We start from the raw sequence: 20,529 nt of genomic DNA on the forward strand, positions 1-20,529 counted from the left end.
GGTGTCTTTAGGTCTTGAATTTGGTTGTCCCTCTTCTCTCTGTGCAGCAAGTGAATGATTCTGCGCCGGAGGTTAGAGATGCTGCTTTTGAGGCTTTGGGGACAGCCATGAAGGTAGTAGGGGAGAAAGCAGTTAACCCATTCCTTGCTGATATTGACAAACTCAAGTTGGACAAGGTAAAAATGTTAGCTTTGCATCACAACATTTAGGTTGCAGCTTTTTGAGGCATATTAATATAATAGCTGATAACAAATAAATTACAATTTTAGTTATTTTAGTCTTCATTTTTTTTAAATGCTTCAAGTGAATTTAGGCTCTAATTTAGGCACACTATGTACAGTAGGATTTGCCAGAGATGTTTTTCAAAGACTAAGTGACTTGTGTAAAAATTGGGCAAATGGGCATGCATATGCAATATTGTTTAATAAATGTATTGAATCTCTTGTACTGAGAGATTCATTAGATTCTAAATATTGTGAATTACAGAGTTAACTTTGTAATATGAGGTTTTAGATTATTAATCTGTATTTTAAATAATGGTCCTTTGTTTAAATTGTTGGTCTCTTTCATACTGACATTCTACTGTAACAGCAAAATAATTCAGTGTTTTTAATGTAAATTGTCCTTTAAGAACCTGCAATGCTGAAAGGTCTAAAACAATCAGCCTTTTTTTTTTTTTTTTTTTTTGTATTAACTTGGAACCTTGTAAAATTTCTAAAATTGCATAAAACCAGCCAGTTGAAGGTGAATGACCCACACCTTTGGACTAACTGCGAGTTTTCCATACAAATGTGTATCAGGCAGTCAATGAACAGACTGTAGGTGGAACTAGTGCAAAAGTTCATTACTCTTCCTTCTTGTTTCATGCATTAATAGATAAAAGAATGTGCTGATAAAGTGGAGCTTGTTGGAAAGAAAGGAGCAGGTGGGGGAGGAGAGAAGAAAGAGAAACCTACTGCAAAAGCACCTCCACCTGTTGAAGCACCTGCCAAACCATCCGGGCCTCCTAAGAAAGCTGCTGCTGCAAAGGTATCATCAGTTCTTTTTTTGTTAAATCAGTTCTTTTTAAGCAAGGCAAATTAACTTCTCATTCTTTATGAACAGGCTGCAGGACCTCCCAAGAAGGGCAAACCTGCCTCTGCCCCAAGTGCGAAGTCCAAGAAAGCTTCAGACACAAAGGAGATTGTTGAGACTGAGTTATCTGTATGTCTGCAATTTTACATTGACATTTATTTTATCAAACTTGACCAACTGTTGACCACTGTTATGTAATTGTTATTGATGTGTTAATTAGCCTGAAGTTTGTGAGGAGAAGGCTGCCGCTGTGCTCCCAGCCTCCTGTATGCAGCTGCTGGACAGCGGTAACTGGAAGGAGAGACTTGCTTGCATGGAAGAGTTTCAGAGGGTGACTGGATTTTGTCTTTAATTTGTGTGCTGTTTCAGCTTATTTGCAATGATTTCAACTTTAGGAACATGCTCTAAAGAATGTGTTTTGCTTAGGCTGTGGAGCAGATCGACAAATCTGAAATGCCGTGCCAGGCTTTAGTCAAGATGCTGGCTAAGAAACCTGGATGGAAAGAGACCAACTTTCAGGTAGTCCTCTTAACCACGTAGGGCTGTTCTTAATTCTCAGCATTTGGCATTCGATCTGGTGCTAGTTTCAAGTATCTTTCCATCTCCAGGTCATGCAAATGAAGCTCCACATTGTGGGTTTAATCGCACAAAAGGGATCGTTCTCAAAGACATCGGCATTGGTGGTTCTGGATGGTCTGGTTGATAAGATTGGAGACGTGAAGTGTGGAAGTAACGCTAAAGAGGCTCTCACTGCGATTGGGGAGGCCTGTTCTCTGCCGTGGACTGCTGAGCAGGTTGGTATTTGTGGTGTGGGACTGTTTCTTCATTTTAAAGGCAGGGTAGGTGATTTGGTTCAGAAACGTTTTTGCTGGTTGAAAGTTTCTTTACATCCCGATAGCAATCTAAACTAAATTAAACTAACTAAATTAAGTGGTCAAAATGTATATGTATTTATATAGCGTTTGTGGATGCATAGGACCATCAAATTTGTCCAATCAAAATGTTCGTTCTGAATCCTCAAACATTAAAAAAAAATTTTTTTAACACAATCATTGCAGTTAGTATTCACCGTCTGTTTGATTTCATGTCATCAATTAATTGCATGAATATGTGCAACTTGACATAGTCACCACTGATAAGCTACTAGTAAATATAATGTAGAAACTAAAATTTTGTGTAAAGCTGCTTTTCATCCATTTGTATTGTGAAAAGCACTATACAAAAACTTGAATTGAATTGATAGGCTGTCCCGCCTGCCTATCAAAATATGTATTTTCATACCTCTGTGCTCCCTGTTCACGCAGACGTGATACGTCATCAGCGCGTTCCAGCAAGAATGAAAGGCGCTATTATTATTATTAGTAATTTTGTTACTTCGTACTGTAATGTTTTCTCAGTGGTGAATGAGACTTAATGTAATCTGACAGCATTGCATTCAGTCCTCCACCAGTGTTTCCCCTGCCATTATCTTAGGAGGGCGGCCCGCCCTCCCAACGGCACCCCCCATCCCCCTTGAAGGTCAAGTTCATTTTATTTATTTTGTAATGTATGGCACAGATGTGCGGTTTTGTTTGCTACTCATACAGAAGCGTGCGTGAGGCTTGTGGTGATATTAACGTCTGCCGCCTCACTAAATGAGGACCTAAATACAGAACAACATCTCAAGAACTGCTCTGAGAGTCACTTCATGCGCATTATATGATATGAGGATTATATGATATGAGGATAAAGGTATTCACGGCAACCCGTCAAAATAACAGTTCGGGTTTCAATTGTAGACATTGCAGCAGAAATATATTCCTATTGTTCAGTAGAATGTACGTAATAGCCTACTAAAATGATTAAAACCTTATTTTTAAGGAATAATCATAAAATGTCTTCAATGTTCTAATTGTAATATTAAATCCCCTTTATTTTCCAAAAATAAAATAAGATTTGTTTAATTTTCATTAATTGCAAGATAAATGAATGATTTTATGCTGGAAAAAAACGGAAACAGAGCAGTTATGTTGGAAGGGTGGGCTGTAGTTAGCCTTTACGAAATTGCCTACCCTACCTTTAAACTAGCAGGAAATTAATAGTTTCCATTTTGTTTTTGCTTTTTAAGTTATTTGACATTTATTTTATAATAACAGTAATAGACGTGTTTATTGTATCCTTTTTAAACGTCTGAATTAGTTGTAGTAAGTGTAGTACCTTTTTTTTTTTTATGTATTACTATTATTATTATTATTATTATGAATAGTAATTAAAGTAAAAAACTTGTTGCTGTTGTATCATTCAGGGATGTATTTTTTTTGTTTTTTTTGTGGTATAAATACGGATTTCCGTATCTTCCAACCTCTGAGGGACGACCCATGTGATTCGCATAGATCCGAGGTTTTTTTTTTTTTCTGGGGAGGGGTGGGGGGGTACTGCATGATGATTGAAATATCGCAAATGGCCTTAAGCTGTTAGCTAAATAAACTGCGAAAAGATTGTTTTATGAAACATCATGGATGGAATGGTTCTGAGAGCGCTGCACGAGCTCGCGGCGCCATCTGCAGGACAGTTCAAATGATTCAAAGCGCCAAACGTGAGTAGAATCAGCGCTGAAACGTGTTATTCGACCCGGTGACTTTTTATGAATGGCGGTGAGAATTTGAGATTGCTAGTGCAACGGTTGTGATGTAATCATATAATAGTACTGTAACAGCAGACATGTAGCGCGTCAGACTACAGCCTGTTTTTTTTTTTATTTCGATTCACCGTTAGTTCCATTCATCATGCGTGAAAGTGATAAAAACGAAAGCATTTAAAATGATTTCCATTTAATGAATGCATTAACAAAATTTATATATTTGATAAATGCAAATAATTGTTGTTCATTAAACTTTATATTTATCAAACAATCCTGAAAAATAAAGAGTATCACTCTTTCCACATAAAATATAAAGCAGCAAAATTGTCTCTGAAAACTGGAGTAATGAAGAAAATTCTTCTTTGCATCACAGGAATTACATTTTATAATATATTAAAATTGAAAACTTTTTTTTTTTAAATTTGTAGTAATATTTCACAATATTGCTGGATTTTTTTTTTTTTTTTTTTTTTTTTTTTTTTTTTTTTACTATGTTGATCAAATAAATTTAGCCTTGAGCTGAAGATATTTCAAAATCATTAATTGTAATGTTTCCAAACTTCTGGCAGGTAATTTTATAATAATAACAATTCTATATACTTTATTATTAGGGGTGGGAGATAAAAATCGATCCATCTATGCATCGCGATTCTCTCTCCAACGATTCTGGATTGATTCTGAGAATCTTTCATAAAGTTCGGATAAGTTGAAGCGAATTACATCGACATTCACGAGCTTCATTGCACAGGATGCGCTGTGAGAGACGCACGCTTTGTTTGATGTTACACTTGAAGTGTGCGGTCTCGCCCGTCTGTATTTTCCTTACAAATGCTCTACGAAGTTATCATTTATGTGGTTTGGAATGCAGTGGACTTGTATATGAACCTCACTAACAGAAGGCTGCTTTCAACTTCAAATGCTGACGTGCGCTTTTTTGTGTAGACTGCTTTAATGTACTTGCGTCTCAAAATGGTTTTATGACACAAAATTAATGTTATGTCTTAAGGGATTAAACGTACAGGACAAACCACATTACTAATATTTCAAAAGAGATCCGTGCGTGAATGCAGCTTATTAGATCTCGCGCTGCCTATGATGTCATAGGAAAAAAACAACAGTAAAGAAGAAAAATCACTCACAGTTCTTGAATGGGAAACGTTCAGATAATCTTAGATACTGAAAGCACTCTTTGTTTTTCTATGCTCCTCTTTATTATTTGCTACTTGTATGTTTTGAAGTTATATTCATTTAAAATTCTTAACATTTTAAATTCTTAAGTCTGTAAACTAACTAAATTAATTAATAAGGGGGGGAAAAGTAGATCAAGAATCGTTCTGGAATCGGATCGTGACTCCCAGAATCGGATCCAGATCGGATCGTAAGGTGATTAAAGATTCCCACACCTATTTATTATAATCTATTATAGCACTTTATTATATTATATTGCTATCGTGATTATTAAATGCTGCTTTTTATTTTTTCTGGACAATATGTATTACAATATAAGAGAGACCTTTTTAATGTGCCAAAATATATATTTTTAATAAGTGCTGGGGGCATGGATTGTGGGCGTGGTCAGATTTTCCTTTTTTGTCTAACTGATCACATGCCTGATTATTATCATATACATGTTTAATACTTTTATTGGTACTAATAGTGGTTTATTTGATTATTAAACATCATATATTATGGCATTATAAAATGTATGATTTAAATAATTGTCCTTGTTTCTTAATTCGCAGGTTGTCTCGATGGCTTTCACTCAGAAAAACCCTAAAAATCAAGCAGAGACGCTGAATTGGTTGGCCAATGCCATGAAGGAGTTTGGATTTGCAGGGTGAGCAGTGTATACCTGAATTTATTTTTTATTTTTTTCTTCATGCTGTTAATCTCTTCCTCATTTATGACTCTGAATCTAATCCCCCCCTTAATCCAGAATAAATGTCAAGGCGTTCATCAACAATGTCAAAACTGCTCTGGGTGCCACAAATCCTGTGAGTAGTTTTTTTGTGAGTCATGGTTTCAGTATACATAACAATAAATTTCATTTCAAGTGGAAAGGCATGTTTAATGGTCCCTTATTCTGCAACACTTTCTAGTGATGGTGATTTAATAAACATTATTTGCCTGGAATATTATGGCTATCTTGATATTTGGTCAAACTGCACTGTAAATCCTGATATAATTGTGTGTAATGAGCTGTTCATGTTAACTTCAGGCTGTGAGGATATCAGCGATCACTCTGTTGGGAGTCATGTATCTGTACATGGGCGCTCCCCTGCGCATGTTCTTTGAAGACGAAAAACCTGCCCTCCTTTCACAAATTGATGCTGAGTTTGAAAAGGTAAATATGCCCTTTTGAAAAACAGTATTTGAAATTGGCCGTTTCAAAGAGTTGCCTTGACCATCACTGGGTTTTAGCTCGCATTAAAACCTGTTTTATGTACATAATCATTTTAACCACACCTGCTTATTCATCGTTTTAATTTGGAATTGCTAGTCCCTCCCTACCTAGTTTATGTCTACATAATAGGGGTGTATTTGTTTATTTTTACTGCTTCATTGTCTGCAATGATCATGTTTTGTCCATTAGTTACACCTTGTTTATCAAAGCAGATTGTTTGCAAGGGCACAATCTTAATTTCACACTACAGATGTATTTGAAACCAATTTCAAAAGGCATTTGTTGACTGGTTTTCTTTGATTTATTAAGTTAAATAACCAAGAACATAAATAAAATAAACTTGAGTAAAAGAAAACAAGTAAACAAACTAAAACAAAATTACATCAAAGAAATAAACGTAAATAAATCAGTAAATCAGAGAATAATAAAATAAAAGGAACAGGAAAAAACAAGTAAATTAAAAGAGATGAAGTGCAAAGAAATTAAATAAAATATATATATTTATAAAAAAAAAATTGTCGTTCAATTTAAGATCGATAGTTCACCCAAACATGAAAATTCTGTCATTTACTCACCCTCAAGTAGTTCCAAATCTGTATGAATGTCTTTGTTCTGCTGAACACAAAGGAAGATACGAAGATGACGGCATGTCACCTGTTGGAGAAAAAAAACAAAAACAATCCGTGGCGACGGTTTTGCAGTCCGTCCCCTCAGAGGGAACGGTTTAAGAATTCGTGAGTACGGTTTATAAACCGTTTAACATCTTGCCCATGGATTAATAAACCATATCCATGAATATCCAATCCGTGCGCTCCGATTTTGTAAACCGTACCCTCGGTTTTTGAATCTGTACCCACAAATTCATAAACCATGTGCACGCTTTCGCAATCCGTTCCCGTGGGTTTGTAAACTGTACTCGCGGATTAATTTTAGAAGAACAGCTCCTAGGTAGCCTACGTGTTAAATAATCATATTGTAGCCTATTATTGTTTGATTGCATATTATGTGGAATAGGCCTACAGCAAATTGTCTAAGTGATTCTCTATTGTAACGGGTACGAGGTGGAATACAACGATTTAAAAAGAAAGATGTGCGTTAAAATCTTGTTTAATTTGTGATAATCTTGGCACCTGGTTATTGTATAATAAACCTGGATTTGTGACTGACTTTGGAGTAATTTGTTCCTCTTATGTAAGTCGTTTTGGATAAAAGCATCTTCTAAATGCATAACCTAAATGTATAAGAATAATAACAATAGTGATTATTATTATTATTTATAGGCTAAATAAATGAGTGCACTTAAGACAGTAAAATGTTTATCATAAAATAATTCATTAATGCTTTCTTTTTAAATTACCTTTTACAGTTTTGGAATTTGTGTACTATTCATTCTTGACATGAAGACTTATTTTGGTGTTTTTTTTTTATTATACTAAGCTTTTCCCCCATAGATGCATGTTTCACTGTTAATGTTATTATTAAATAGTTCTATTATAACATTGCATTCAGTTAGAGAGCAAAGGAATGACAACCAGTATGTTTGTTTTTTATTGCTTTGTACCTTCTCCTCTTGAAACTATAGTGTTTTTTTTGTTTGTTTTTTTTTATAGAAAATTCAGGAAATTTTCTATTCTTTTTAGAATTTATTTAGCACAGGCGGCAGTGTTTTATCCTATTGGTTAATGTAAAATAAATGCTAAAAAGAAGACTATTTTGTGTGTGCGGATCATGGTCTCATAGGCTACTATGAAAAATAATGTTTAATAAAAACAATACAGTGCATCCCACACCTAAACAGGTGGCCTGGTTGAAACTGCCGGTGGGGGTGTGGCAACAAATCCGTGAGTTTACAAACCCGCGGGAACGGATTGCGAAAGCGTGCGGACAGATTATGAATTTGTGGCTACGTGTTCAAAAACCGGTATGGTACAAAATCTGAGCGCACGGATTTGAAATTTGTGGGTACGGTTTATTAATCCATGGGCACTATTTTTTTAAACTGAGGGAACGGTTTAAGAATTCGTGAGTACGGTTAATAAACCGAGGGGACGGAATTTTTTTTTGTTTTTGTTTTTTTTTCCTTCTTTCGCCTATAGGTGACATGCCGGGCTGAGCTCCGTAGGAAGATATTCTGAAGAATGTGGGAAACAGCAGTTCTGGGGCACCATTTGACTTCCATAGTTTTTTTTTTTTTTTTTTTTTTTTCATACTATGGAAGTGTCCCAAAACAGCCTGGTTAAAAACTTTCTTCCAAATATCTTCCTTTGTGTTCGGCAGACCAAAGAAATTCATACAGGTTTGGAACTGCTAGAGGGTGAGTAAATGATGACAGAATTGTCTTTTTTGGGTGAACTATCCCTTTAAATATACCACTGGTGCTAATGTATTTGTCTCTTCCCCTGTTAATTAAATCAGTTTTCACCTTTCACCACACTTTTTTTTATTTTATTTTTTTTATTATTAATAGATGCAGGGTCAGTCTCCTCCCGCCCCCATCCGTGGCACCAAAAAAGCAGGAGCAGAAGAAGAGGGAGATGCTGCTGAAGAAGAGGAGGTGGACGGTGGAGCCGGAGATATCATGGACTTGCTGCCCAGATCTGATATCAGGTCTGTGAGTGTGACAATACTTCAGAAAAAGTTCTCTTTTCAAATGATACATTCATCAAGCAGTTTTTGGATCTCAGTGCTAACAAACAGTTGAGATCGTGACTGATTCTCGTTCACAGTGATAAAATCACATCGGACATGGTGTCAAAGATCAGCGATAAGAACTGGAAGATAAGGAAGGAGGGGCTTGATGAGGTGGCAGCAGTCATTTCTGAGGCCAAATTCATCCAGGCCACCATCGGCGAGCTGCCGATGGCACTGAAGGGTCGTCTCAATGATTCCAACAAACTACTGGTAATTCAAATGACTTTAGATTCAAATGTTTTATTTCTGACAATAGTTTAGTGTGCTTTAGTGCTCCCCATAGCCGTCCAGGTATTTCAGCTGTAGCATTCAATTAAATGGTTTTAATTGCATAAAATGTCTGTAGGTCCAGCAGACTCTCAATATTCTGCAACAGATAGCCACTGCCATGGGTCCATCTCTCAAGCAACATGTCAAGAACCTGGGAATTCCAGTTATTACTGTTCTTGGAGACAGCAAGGTATGAAATCCTGATTGGGAGTTGTAACACTTCTTGTGCTGCCTGTCTGGCTGTTGGCTGTTCAAATAATCTACAGCTAGAGCAGTGAGTTGTTTCTAATTTGCTTGAAATTTGACTTTTCAGTCCAACGTCCGTGCTGCTGCCTTGTCAACACTGAACGCATGGGTGGAGCAGACTGGAATGAAGGAATGGCTTGAAGGAGAAGACCTATCAGAAGAGCTCAAGAAGGAAAACCCCTTCCTCAGACAGGAAGTATGGCACCTTGTGGTTTACCCTGTAATGACTGGCATTTTAAAAGAAGTCAAATTTTTATTTTTTTTAAAGTTAATAATAAAAGAATATGGAGCTCATGTATAAAACACATGGCTAAAACAAAACTTTAAGAAATAACCTTATTTGATCAGTGATCACAAGCTAAAATGCAGTTAAAATTCTGTAGATGCTGGGCTGGCTTGCTGAGAAGCTGCCCACACTGCGTACGGTGCCCGCGGACCTCATGCTGTGCATGCCTCCCCTGTACGCCTGCCTGGAGGACCGCAGTGGCGATGTGCGTAAGAAAGCTCAGGATGCGCTTCCCACCTTCATGATGCACCTGGGCTATGAGAAGATGACCAAGGCTACCGGAAAACTAAAGGCAAGTGGGAGAAGTGCTGAATTTTCAGCAGCCGTTACTCCAGTTTTCAGTGTCGCATGATCCATCAGGGATCATTCTAATATTCTGATTTGCTGCTTAGTTGTACTGCTTAATATTTGTGTGAAGTCAGTTAAATATGAATGTCAAAAAAGCATTTATTTGATGTCTTTTGTAACGCTATAAATGTCTTTACTGTCACTTTTTGATCAGTTTAATGCATCCTGATAAAAGTATGATTTCATTCAATGTTATTTTAGATAGTAAATAAAACCAAATCGCATGGATCAAGTTTTGACTATAGACTATAACGTCAGTCTCACTCTTGTCTTTCTGCAGCCGGCCTCAAAGGACCAGGTGGTTGGCATGCTGGAGAAGGCCAGGGCCGTGATGCCAGCCAAGCCTGCAGCTCCTGCCAAAGCTGCAGGTTCCAAAACTCCCGCCTCCAGCGCCCCTGCTGCCAAACCAGCTTCAGGTTCGTGCACTTTCCCTTTAACCACAGCTAACATGACCACCACTTCGTGGCTGGTTTATTGAACAAGTGTATATTTGCATGTTTGATAATACAAACATATGCACACCGCAAGATCACCCTTTTTTTGCTTTTTCCTGTCCCTTTTCTTGGGGTAATTTTTAAAAGATATAAAAAGATATATTTTTATATATTTATTAGTTTGTGCAAAATGAAAATTAAAGATGCTCAACTTGAACATCTTAATTTTACAGCTCCAGCCAGGAACCAAAGTCCCAGTGAAGATTTCAGTGAACCAGAACCCAAACCAGACACTAAGAAAGCTAAACCAGCAGGTCCTGCGGCTAAAAAGGTGAGCACATTTCAGCGTTTCTGCTTTGCCTGTTTTGGGTAGGGAGTTGCTGCTCATGAAAGATATAAAACCTTTTCCCAAACTGATCTGAAACATCAGGTCTGTAATACACAAGGGACTGTTCATGGAAAGACAGTGACTGTTGCTCTCTAAAGTGTCATTTTGTGCAATAGAGAGGGAGCATGGAGCTCAAAGTGAAAGGAGAGAAAGATAATGCTAAACAAAACAGGCTCTCAAGAGGGACGCCTAGCAGTGAACAGGTATATTAGAATCTCTGAGCACCAGTGGAGCTGGCATGAGGTGACACGGTTTGGTGTGGGAGCACTGCATGTAACGCAAACTGATTTAAAACCTTTGTTATCTTATTCAGCTGTATTCAGCTTATTCTGCTGGTACAATCCGATTTTGGTAGTCAGTGGAAATTCTTACAAATATTGTAATGAGAAGCACTTATAAACTTGTTGCCAACAAATGAGAAGCTTCATTACTCACCCTAATGTTGTTTCAAACCCGCAAGACCTTTGTTCATCTTCGGAACACAAATTATTTATTTAACATTCTCTTTATTCAATTAATGTATTTTTGATGAAATCCAAGAGCTCTCAGATTTCATCAAAAATATCTTAATTTGTGTTCCGAAGATTAACGAAGGTCTTACAGGTTTGGAATGACATTAGGGTGAGAAATTAATGAACTATCCATTTTTGGGTGAACTATCCCTTTAAGGGCTTCCTATTATTTTAGTGAAAAACAGAAGCTTTTATTTGCACTGTAATAGATATTTATAATATAATTATTGCTCCTGATTAAGTTAATATTCTAAGAGTTACAACCCCACATGAGCAAATTGATATTCATGAGCTAAAGGATTCGTAATTTTAAATCTGTTTACCAAACTGAGACATTACTATCAAAAATCTTTTCGGCATGAAGCAACACAATTTGGGACTTAGATTCAGTGTAACAATTGTTTTCCTAAACCTTTAGGGTATTGTGGGTAAGAAACCTCCAGTTAAGGCTGGGGCAAAGGATGAGGAGGACAAATCTGGCCCCATCTTCATCCTCGTTCCCAACGGCAAAGAGCAGAGGATCAAGGAAGAGAGGGCATTAAAGGTGAGCAGCTTTTGAACTGTTCTCTTGAATATTTGTCAGCGCTGTTGAGCATCACCATTAGGCTTTTTTCTCATGTTTGTTTATTTCTCAACTCTTCTTCAGATTCTCAAGTGGAACTTCATCACTCCTCGTGACGAGTATGTGGAGCAGCTGAAAACTCAAATGTCCACATGTCTGGCCAAGTGGCTGCAAGACGAACTTTTCCACTTTGACTTTCAGCGCCATGTAAAAGCTATTGGAGCCATGATCGAGGTTAGTCATCTAGTAATTGGGGAGTCAAAAATCATATCAATCTAAACTAGACATTACTTATGTTGAACTGTATTTTCCAGCACATGGAGGCCGAGTGTGAGGCTGTGATTAGCTGTCTAGATCTGATATTGAAGTGGTTCACCTTGCGATTCTTTGACACAAACACCAGTGTGTTGATGAAAGCCCTGGAGTTCCTCAAGCTGCTCTTCGCCATGCTGAGCAGGAAGAACTACCAGCTCAATGACTATGAGGCCTCATCTTTCATCCCCTACCTGATCCTCAAGGTGGGTCTTTATCCATCTAAACGATAAGTAAATACCGTATTTTCCGCACTATAAGGCGCACTTAAAAACCTTTAATTTTCTCAAAAAACGACAGTGCGCCTTATAATCCGGAGCGCCGTATATATAGATCAAGGTGCTCTGTCAAAATGTTACCGTAGTCAGTAAACACCGGTACTGTGCTTACTCACACCCAACTGTTCAATTCGGACACTGAAGAAGAAGAATTCGAGGGATTCGTGGACGGGGAATGAACTGAAAAAGTGAGCTTTACGTGTTATACGTAACTAAACAATGTTGAGTTATGCACTAACGTTTGATTTAGTGGTATCAGACTGTTTCTTTTACTACGTGTTTACTGAATTAGGGAAAAGTTCCCCTCCACGTTTGGGAGAAGAGTGAGCAAGGCTGGGAGATATTGTTAAAAATGCACATCAACGTTTGAACAACGTTACCATGGGAGTGAACGGAGTTGTCAGAACGCTTAATAAAGTTTGACTTTATCTGACTGTTTTGTTGACATTCCCTTTAGCACAGCTCCATCTAGTGGATGCATAACGCAAACCCAGTCAAACGTTTGACTGCAGTATCTATTCTATGCGGCTTATAATCCGGTGTGCCCTATATATGAAAACAGTTCTAAAATACAGTTCAAATCCATTCATTGAAGGTGCGCCTTATAGTGCGGAAAATACGGTAACATGCATCTAATTTTTTGAAACGCACTGCCTAACATGGAGCTTTTTGGTTTCTTGTCCTTGCTCAGGTTGGCGAGTCAAAGGATGTGGTGCGTAAAGACGTCAGAGCTATTCTGACAATGCTGTGTAAAGTCTACGCAGCCAGTAAAGTCTTCCCTTTCCTTATGGAAGGGACCAAATCAAAGAACTCCAAGCAGAGATGTGGTAAATGCACATGGATTTGGTTTCTCAAACACAAAAACAGTGTCATTTTTACAGTGGAAAGTGTCTTTATCGTGACGGTTTCTGTCTTCAGAATGTCTTGAGGAGCTCGGCTGCCTGATTGAGAACTTTGGTATGAATGTGTGCCAGCCGACTCCAGCCAAGGCTCTTAAAGAAATCGCCGTTCACATCGGAGACCGTGACACCACGGTCCGCAACGCTGCGCTCAATACAGTCGTAGCCGCCTACAACGCCTGTGGAGACCAAGTCTTTAAACTCATTGGCAATGTAAGACGCTAATTACCCTCAACGTTTCACCTTTCATTTCTGATACGTCATGTTAGATGTGATGTTATACTCAACTTTGAACATTTTATCATTGCCAAGCTGTCTGAGAAAGAAATGAGCATGCTAGAGGAGAGGATCAAACGTTCAGCCAAGAAGACACCTGCAGCATCAGCCAAACAGGAGCGACCTCAGAAAGAGCATCCCACCAATCCCAATGCAACCTTCCTGCGCAACCCTGCTCAAGAGGAAGTGCCCAACAAGCTCAGGTATGTACTGCTTATGCATTCTTGAATGATCGTTTGAAATCCAAGGGTATTATATGGGAAATGGGAATTCCTGGTCCGTTTGGAATATTTTCTATACGCACATGGTCTCATTCTGTCTCGTTCTATCCTCTTGTGTCATTGCATGTTGTTTCTTAATCCTAAGTCTTTCTCTTCTCCTCTTACTATTCCTTTCTTTTCTTCGCTGCCCTCCATGGACAGAATAATGTATCGCACTTATAGGATGTAAGTACTGCCGTACAGCTGTAGCCACTGCTCACAAGGCACCTGACATCCTGGAGGTCTAGAGATCACAAAAAAACTGGACTGAAATATTAGGGATATTATTAGATCGTATGGGTGACTGATATTGCCTAATATTTTTCAGCCTCATATTTGAAATCCCTGTGTATTCGCTCTGATTTATGTAAAGAGTATATAACAGTACAAATGTAGTTTGAAAGCATTTTTCCATGGTTTCATAAAATTAACACACAGAAATTGTAATTATGCACCAAGATGCTTAAAAAAATAAACTCATTTACCCCAAACTTTTGAACTTTTTAATATTTCTTCATTTTAATTTTTTTATATTTCATAAATGCACCAAAGCTTTGATCAAAAATACATAAAATAACTGTTTAAAATTTTAATAAACATTAAAAACATCATTCTTGTGATTGCAAAACTGAATTTTTAGCAGCCTTTTTTTCAGGATTCTTTGAATAGAAAGTTAAAGAAAAGCATTTATTTAAAATGGGAGTTTTTTTTTGTAATGTTTTTACTGTGACTTTATTCAGCAACGATGCATTAAAATTAAGTATCGATTAAAAAATGTTAAACGCCCTAAGTTTTTGAATAGGATTGTGTTTATATGCTTATGCAATATTTTTGATAAAAGCTATGCAATTTAGCAAACATTTGAGAGGGCACAAATGACTGTTTGAACTTTTTGTGTATGTAGCTTTTTATTTTTATTTAACTGATGTTGCTATGTCAAATGCTCCCCTACCTGAAACTATTCCAGTTACTCTGGTTAGTAAACTTAGGAGACAAATTGAAGGCACATTTCAAATGGTAATATTCATTGTTGTAAACTTTGTATTGCAAGGAAAATCATAAGTGGATTAACGCTTTGATGCTTTCGTTTTGGTTGGTACTGAATCAAAATTTTAGGGACTTTTATTCATGTTGTGGGGAATTGTCATAATGCAGCAGAAGTGACCTCTTCCTCCATTTTCAACAGTCAAGCTCGGGCGCAGAACGCTCACTTGGAGCAGTCAACTCCGTCCATCCCGAAGGAGTTTCAGCTGGATCTGGACGTATTCGAGAACAACCACACGTGTGCCAGCGATATCCCTGACCTGGTGCAGCACAAACTGGATGACGTTCTGGAGCCGGTCCTGATTCCTGAGCGCAAGTAAGAGTTTAGCACTATAGAGGTCTTGTTTCGAGTCTGTTAAATGTATTGCATAATAAAATATTTAAATGTTGTTTTTTGTGTGTTTTCAGGATGCGTTCCGTCTCTCCTCATTTTGACGACATTCACAACAGCACTGCCTCCACAATCAACTTTGTCATCTCTCAGGTGGCCAGTGGGGACATTAACACCAGTATCCAAGCCTTGGCACAGGTGAGTGTCCTGCTTCCACTATTTGGATTCTTACATGTCATAGCCAGGCTTAATGTTTCAAGCAACTTTTTTATTTTATTTATAAAGAAATTAATGCTCTTTTCCAGCAATAATTTCCACTTTCAATAAGACCTTTTCCTGTTTTTTTTTTTTTTCTGCAGATTGATGAGGTCCTGAGGCAGGCAGACAAAGCGGAAGCCATGTCTGGACACATCGACCAGTTCCTCATTGCCACCTTCATGCAGCTGCGGCTCATTTATAACACACACATGGCCGACGATCGGCTGGACAAGAAGGACATCTTCAAACTCTACAGCTGCATCATAGGAAACATGCTTTCTGTGAGTGCTGCTTTACTTTTAGCTTGTGAAAAGAGATTTTGTTTCGGCGTAAAGGATTCCAAAGAAGCTAAGGCCTAATTTCTGAACACATCTGGTATTGTATTCCCAGAAACAAACAAAGCTTTTGTTTGCAGAAAATAGTTTATGCGTTAAAATGCATTGTGTCAGCAGAGCAAACAAAAGTCATCGTTCTTTGGTGTGCTGAGTCACTGTGTCCGTTTCTAGTTGTTCTCTATGGAGAGTCTGGCGCGGGAGGCCTCCTTGGGCGTCCTGAAGGACCTGATGCATGGTCTGATCACGTTGATGTTGGACTCCAGAGTGGAGGACATCGAGGACGGACAGCAGCTCATTCGATCCGTCAACCTGCTCGTGGTTCGAGTGCTAGAGAAATCTGACCAGACCAACATCCTGAGGTTAGCAGTGTGGCTCCGCTGGGCTGCAAATCCTCTACAGGAAACTTTGTTTTGTGTACTGTTCTGTGTACATTTGGCTGACACTGCAGACTGACTGTAATCGATGGTTGTAGGTTAAAGGTTGTTTTCTTTCCAGTGCTTTGCTGGTGCTGCTGCAGGACAGTCTTATCAGCACTGCCGGCTCTCCCATGTTCTCTGAACTTGTCATGAAGGTACGACTGGTTCACTTTGTGGGGCGTATGTGCATGTTGACATTTGAACTACGTCATATTGCAAGCAGAACTCTTGACTCTTTTGTTTTGTTTTAATTAGCCTGTAGGATTTAAGTTACTTTCCACAATTCAATGAAATTGTGATGGATAAAATGATTTACTTGACTCCGTATTACACACCCAGAAGTCATGTCAATTAAGTGGGAAATATTTTGGAGCTTGTTTTTGGTATTTTTGAATTTGAATCATCAAAAGATATTGAATGCACTTAATTCCACCCACACACCCGGAAAGGTTATTTTAAAGGTGGAGAAGATAATTTAACATGAGTACGTTTTATTTTGAACAGCATGCACTGATGAATCATAGGCAATAATGTGCTTACGTAATGTCAGTTATGGTAATTGCATTTTTTTTTTTTTTTGAGTGGTAAACACCATTAACGTTGTTGAACTCATAATTGCAACTTTATGAATGCTCCAAGTAGACTGTTGTAATGTAAAAAAACAAAATGGCAGTGACCTAAATAGTTAAACATTTGATATACCATTTTACTAGCCAATGGTCTTGTTTTTTTCAAACATTGTGGAAGAACATCTCCATTTTCTTCCCCTTTTTAGGGCAATGCTAATCAGTTGTGTCCAAGTTAGTTTTATTGTAGACTCAAAATCATTTAAAAACCTAAGTCATTCTCAAATTACAAAACTGAAAGCTAAGAAACTAGATGACAAGCACATAATTTCAAATGGAAAGTGAAAAAAAAATCAAGTTTAAAAATGAAATTTCATAGTATATACATTAGGGGTAGGCGATATGACAAATCTTATCACGATATTAGTAATTTTATGCCACGGTAATGATGTATCACAATAGCTATTTTTGCTTTAAGGTTTTTATAAATTTTTAATACCATGGAAATGACATAATTCATGTCACCAGTGTGTCGATATCACAAACTTGTACTAGGCTAAAAAAAAAGCTCACTGAAGACAAGTAAACAGTCAGCAATTAATCAAAAAGAATAAAACTAATTACAAGCAATATGACTAAAAGAAAATACAGTAGAACAAATAAGAAATGTTGCATATGTTGTCTAAAGCAATCAAATGAATACACACTACATTTTCTTTACTCTAAGTAAATATTTAATTTACAAAGGGATTTAGTCAAGAGCAGTGAGAGATTTTCTCTTTTGTTGTTTGATAAACCTGAGTGACAGACAGCAGGAATATTATACTGCTGTCACTTTGAGCTGCCCGGATCCAACATACTATATATATATATATATATATATATATATATATATATATATATATATATATATATAGCGCTTTTTAAATGCAGATTGTCAAAGCAGCTTTACAGTATTAAAAAAGGGAAATGGTGTTGTCGAAATAGTGTGCCGTTCTCCTCTGGCCAGACAAGACCAGCAGTTTAATTCTACGTTGCAACAAAGTCAGATTGTGCAGAGAACTCGTGTTTTTCTTTCTCAGCTGTTGGGTTTCACTTTAGACCTGTTTGAGGATACTTGCAAAGATGACAAATACAAGTGTCTATTTAACAGCTCGAGGCCTATAAAGCACATATAGCGAAATGAGTTCTCTCACTGCTGATTGAGTTTCAACCGCTTAAAATCACTTGTTTTTAAACAGAATGCTTAAAAGCACATGCAAACGATAAGTTTTCGTGACCGCGTAGCACAGCAACATCACGCAAGCGTGTATCTGCAATAGAGACTATAGTCCAAAATCTCTACCTGTTAACAAATTCCTACCGGTATAATGCCCATCCCTAATATACATTCCCGTCTCTTTGAGTACCCAGAAAAGCACTATATAAATGTAACATTCTTATTATTAATATACATAATACTAAATGATGCTTAATTTATTTTTTTTAAACTGCCCCTAATCCTGTTCCAACATAAAACAGCAATTAATGAACTATGTAGGTTTTTTTTTTTATTTTTATTTTTTTTTTAAATCCTCTTTAATTAACACCTGTCTCTGTCCTATGCAGTGTCTATGGAGAATGATCCGTTTCCTGCCACAGACCATCAACAGTATTAATCTGGACCGCATCCTGCTGGATGTGCACAACTTCATGAAGGTTTTCCCTAAAGAGAAGCTCAAACAGCTGAAGAGTGACGTTCCCCACCGGACACTGAAGACTCTGCTGCACACGCTCTGCAGGCTCACCGGCGCCAAGGTACACATTTGAGCCCTTAATAGACCCTGAAAGTTCATGAAACTTGCTTTATGAAAGAAATCTGTGACTGTCCCTCTCATAGATATTAGATCACATGTCCATGATTGAGAACCGCAACGAGTCGGAACTGGAGGCGCATCTGAGGCGGGTGGTCAAGCATTCAGCAAACCTCTCCGGACTCAAGTCTGACAAGAGCACAGAGAAGGGCGCCCTCAGATCGGTATGTCCTGCTGGGTCTCAACTGAAACCTTCATCTTGATGATGCTTGGAAAAAATTGTTGTGGCTGATCTGGTTTCTTCAACTGTTTTGATTTGGATAGGATGACAAAGTGATCAAGGCCAAAGTGAGCGACATCCTGTCTGAGATCTTCAAAAAGATTGGCTCCAAGGAGAACACTAAAGAGGTTACAACAGTTTGTGAAGACTTCTGATTTTTGCAAAATTACCAGAATTATTTGCAGTTCTCGGTTCAGTACTTCCATTCAAAGTGTGTTGTTTCTCAGGGTCTGACAGAGCTGTATGAATACAAGCAGAAGTACTCTGACGCAGACCTCGAGCCCTTCTTGAGGAACACATCCCAGTTTTTCCAGAGTTACGTGGAGCGAGGACTTCGCATGATTGAGTCAGAGCGTGAAGGAAAAGGCCGAATTCAGACCTCCACAGGTGAGTTGCACCAACTTTCATGAAACATCTTTTTGTTTTGTTGTCTTGATTTTTGTTCTAGCATAGTAAGGTTTCTGTTGTGTTTCAGTAATCCCTCAGCATAGCACAGACTCGTATTTGCCGAGCTCCAGCACCGTGCCCATCAGCAGTAACGGAGAAGATCTGAACGCCGCCGCCTACTACGAGAGACTGAAGATCTTACGGCAACGGCGCGGCCTTGAGAACTCAACGGTTTGTCTCCTAAAACTTCAGTCAAGACACAATTGACTACAGTCATTGAATCACTTCATGTTCTTATTGTTACAAAGTCTTAGATCATGAAGCTGTTACATGAAAATAAGCTGATTAATGTGAATTCAACACAATGTTATGTTTGTGACGCCCAGTGTTACGACCCTGTCTAGGGTAAGGCCGCAACATAAACTGAAATCGACTATCAAAGATCCTTTATACATTTATTTACAGAACCACGAGTGAAAGCACAACTTCAGGGGTGAGCAAAGGCCAAAACAACAAACAAACACCAAGCTCGCTCCTAAAAGAAAAGACTAAATTCCCTAACAAAAGGAAAAACTAAATAAAAATACGATCTTACCCTAACTCTCTATCTAATGAAAAACAGGAAAAAACAATATTTACAAAAGAAAATGGCACTCGCCCCCTACAGCTTCCAAGTGTGAAAGAGTATTTACAGTACTTTACAAAATGGAAATGAGTGACTACAATTTATCAACTCAAAACCAAAATTCACACTGCACACAACAGCCAGATAACAGGCAAGCTAACAGCAACAACACACTGTAGCGCAAACACAATAGCACATGTGCAATACAACAACAGGAAATCACAAGTTGAGCAGAGCGCCCCCCTCAGGTGGTGCAGATCCTTTTATTGCCTCTCTTTGGTCCCATTAGCACCAATCAGATCTGGAGATCACTTTGGTAGGATCCAATCCTGTGAAAGAAAGGGTGGGACAAAAGAGAGAGAGAGGACCAGCAAAGCAAGACATATACACAATACGTCTCAAGACGTAACACCCAGCCTTTTATGATCCTTTTTTCTGACTTATCAAATAACAATTTTTTGTTTTATTGTTATATCAGTGATTCGCTAATACCTTTTAATAACTATTTTAGGATTTTAATAAGTGTTTCAATAACTAATTTAACAACTGTAAATCAAAAAATTGCTGAGAAATTATTGAAATTTGATATTAATTTAGCAATATTTTAGAATTTATAGTTATAATAACATTAGTT

General features: G+C 37.8%; 1 protein-coding gene across 1 annotated transcript in view; it reads left to right on the plus strand.

Moving 5' to 3' along the window:
* The window catches only part of LOC306866831 (cytoskeleton-associated protein 5-like), a 29,893-nt gene that overhangs the window by 5,980 nt on the left and 3,384 nt on the right, over positions 1-20,529 (plus strand). Inside the window, exons 12-43 of the mRNA XM_079412214.1 lie at positions 48-176; positions 877-1,029; positions 1,105-1,203; positions 1,295-1,405; positions 1,501-1,593; positions 1,683-1,868; positions 5,437-5,531; positions 5,631-5,688; positions 5,913-6,038; positions 8,566-8,705; positions 8,825-8,999; positions 9,136-9,249; positions 9,373-9,501; positions 9,689-9,883; positions 10,220-10,355; positions 10,607-10,704; positions 11,692-11,817; positions 11,920-12,069; positions 12,150-12,353; positions 13,117-13,252; positions 13,344-13,537; positions 13,637-13,803; positions 15,047-15,220; positions 15,313-15,433; positions 15,595-15,774; positions 16,000-16,187; positions 16,324-16,399; positions 18,419-18,607; positions 18,690-18,827; positions 18,928-19,011; positions 19,111-19,270; positions 19,359-19,501. Of these exons, the coding sequence (XP_079268340.1) occupies positions 48-176; positions 877-1,029; positions 1,105-1,203; positions 1,295-1,405; positions 1,501-1,593; positions 1,683-1,868; positions 5,437-5,531; positions 5,631-5,688; positions 5,913-6,038; positions 8,566-8,705; positions 8,825-8,999; positions 9,136-9,249; positions 9,373-9,501; positions 9,689-9,883; positions 10,220-10,355; positions 10,607-10,704; positions 11,692-11,817; positions 11,920-12,069; positions 12,150-12,353; positions 13,117-13,252; positions 13,344-13,537; positions 13,637-13,803; positions 15,047-15,220; positions 15,313-15,433; positions 15,595-15,774; positions 16,000-16,187; positions 16,324-16,399; positions 18,419-18,607; positions 18,690-18,827; positions 18,928-19,011; positions 19,111-19,270; positions 19,359-19,501 (4,467 nt within the window). The remainder of the gene's footprint in view (positions 1-47; positions 177-876; positions 1,030-1,104; positions 1,204-1,294; positions 1,406-1,500; positions 1,594-1,682; positions 1,869-5,436; positions 5,532-5,630; positions 5,689-5,912; positions 6,039-8,565; positions 8,706-8,824; positions 9,000-9,135; positions 9,250-9,372; positions 9,502-9,688; positions 9,884-10,219; positions 10,356-10,606; positions 10,705-11,691; positions 11,818-11,919; positions 12,070-12,149; positions 12,354-13,116; positions 13,253-13,343; positions 13,538-13,636; positions 13,804-15,046; positions 15,221-15,312; positions 15,434-15,594; positions 15,775-15,999; positions 16,188-16,323; positions 16,400-18,418; positions 18,608-18,689; positions 18,828-18,927; positions 19,012-19,110; positions 19,271-19,358; positions 19,502-20,529) is intronic.

This window comes from Barbus barbus (genome assembly GCF_936440315.1).
Source record: "Barbus barbus genome assembly, chromosome: 48".
Taxonomy (NCBI): Eukaryota; Metazoa; Chordata; class Actinopteri; order Cypriniformes; family Cyprinidae; genus Barbus; species Barbus barbus.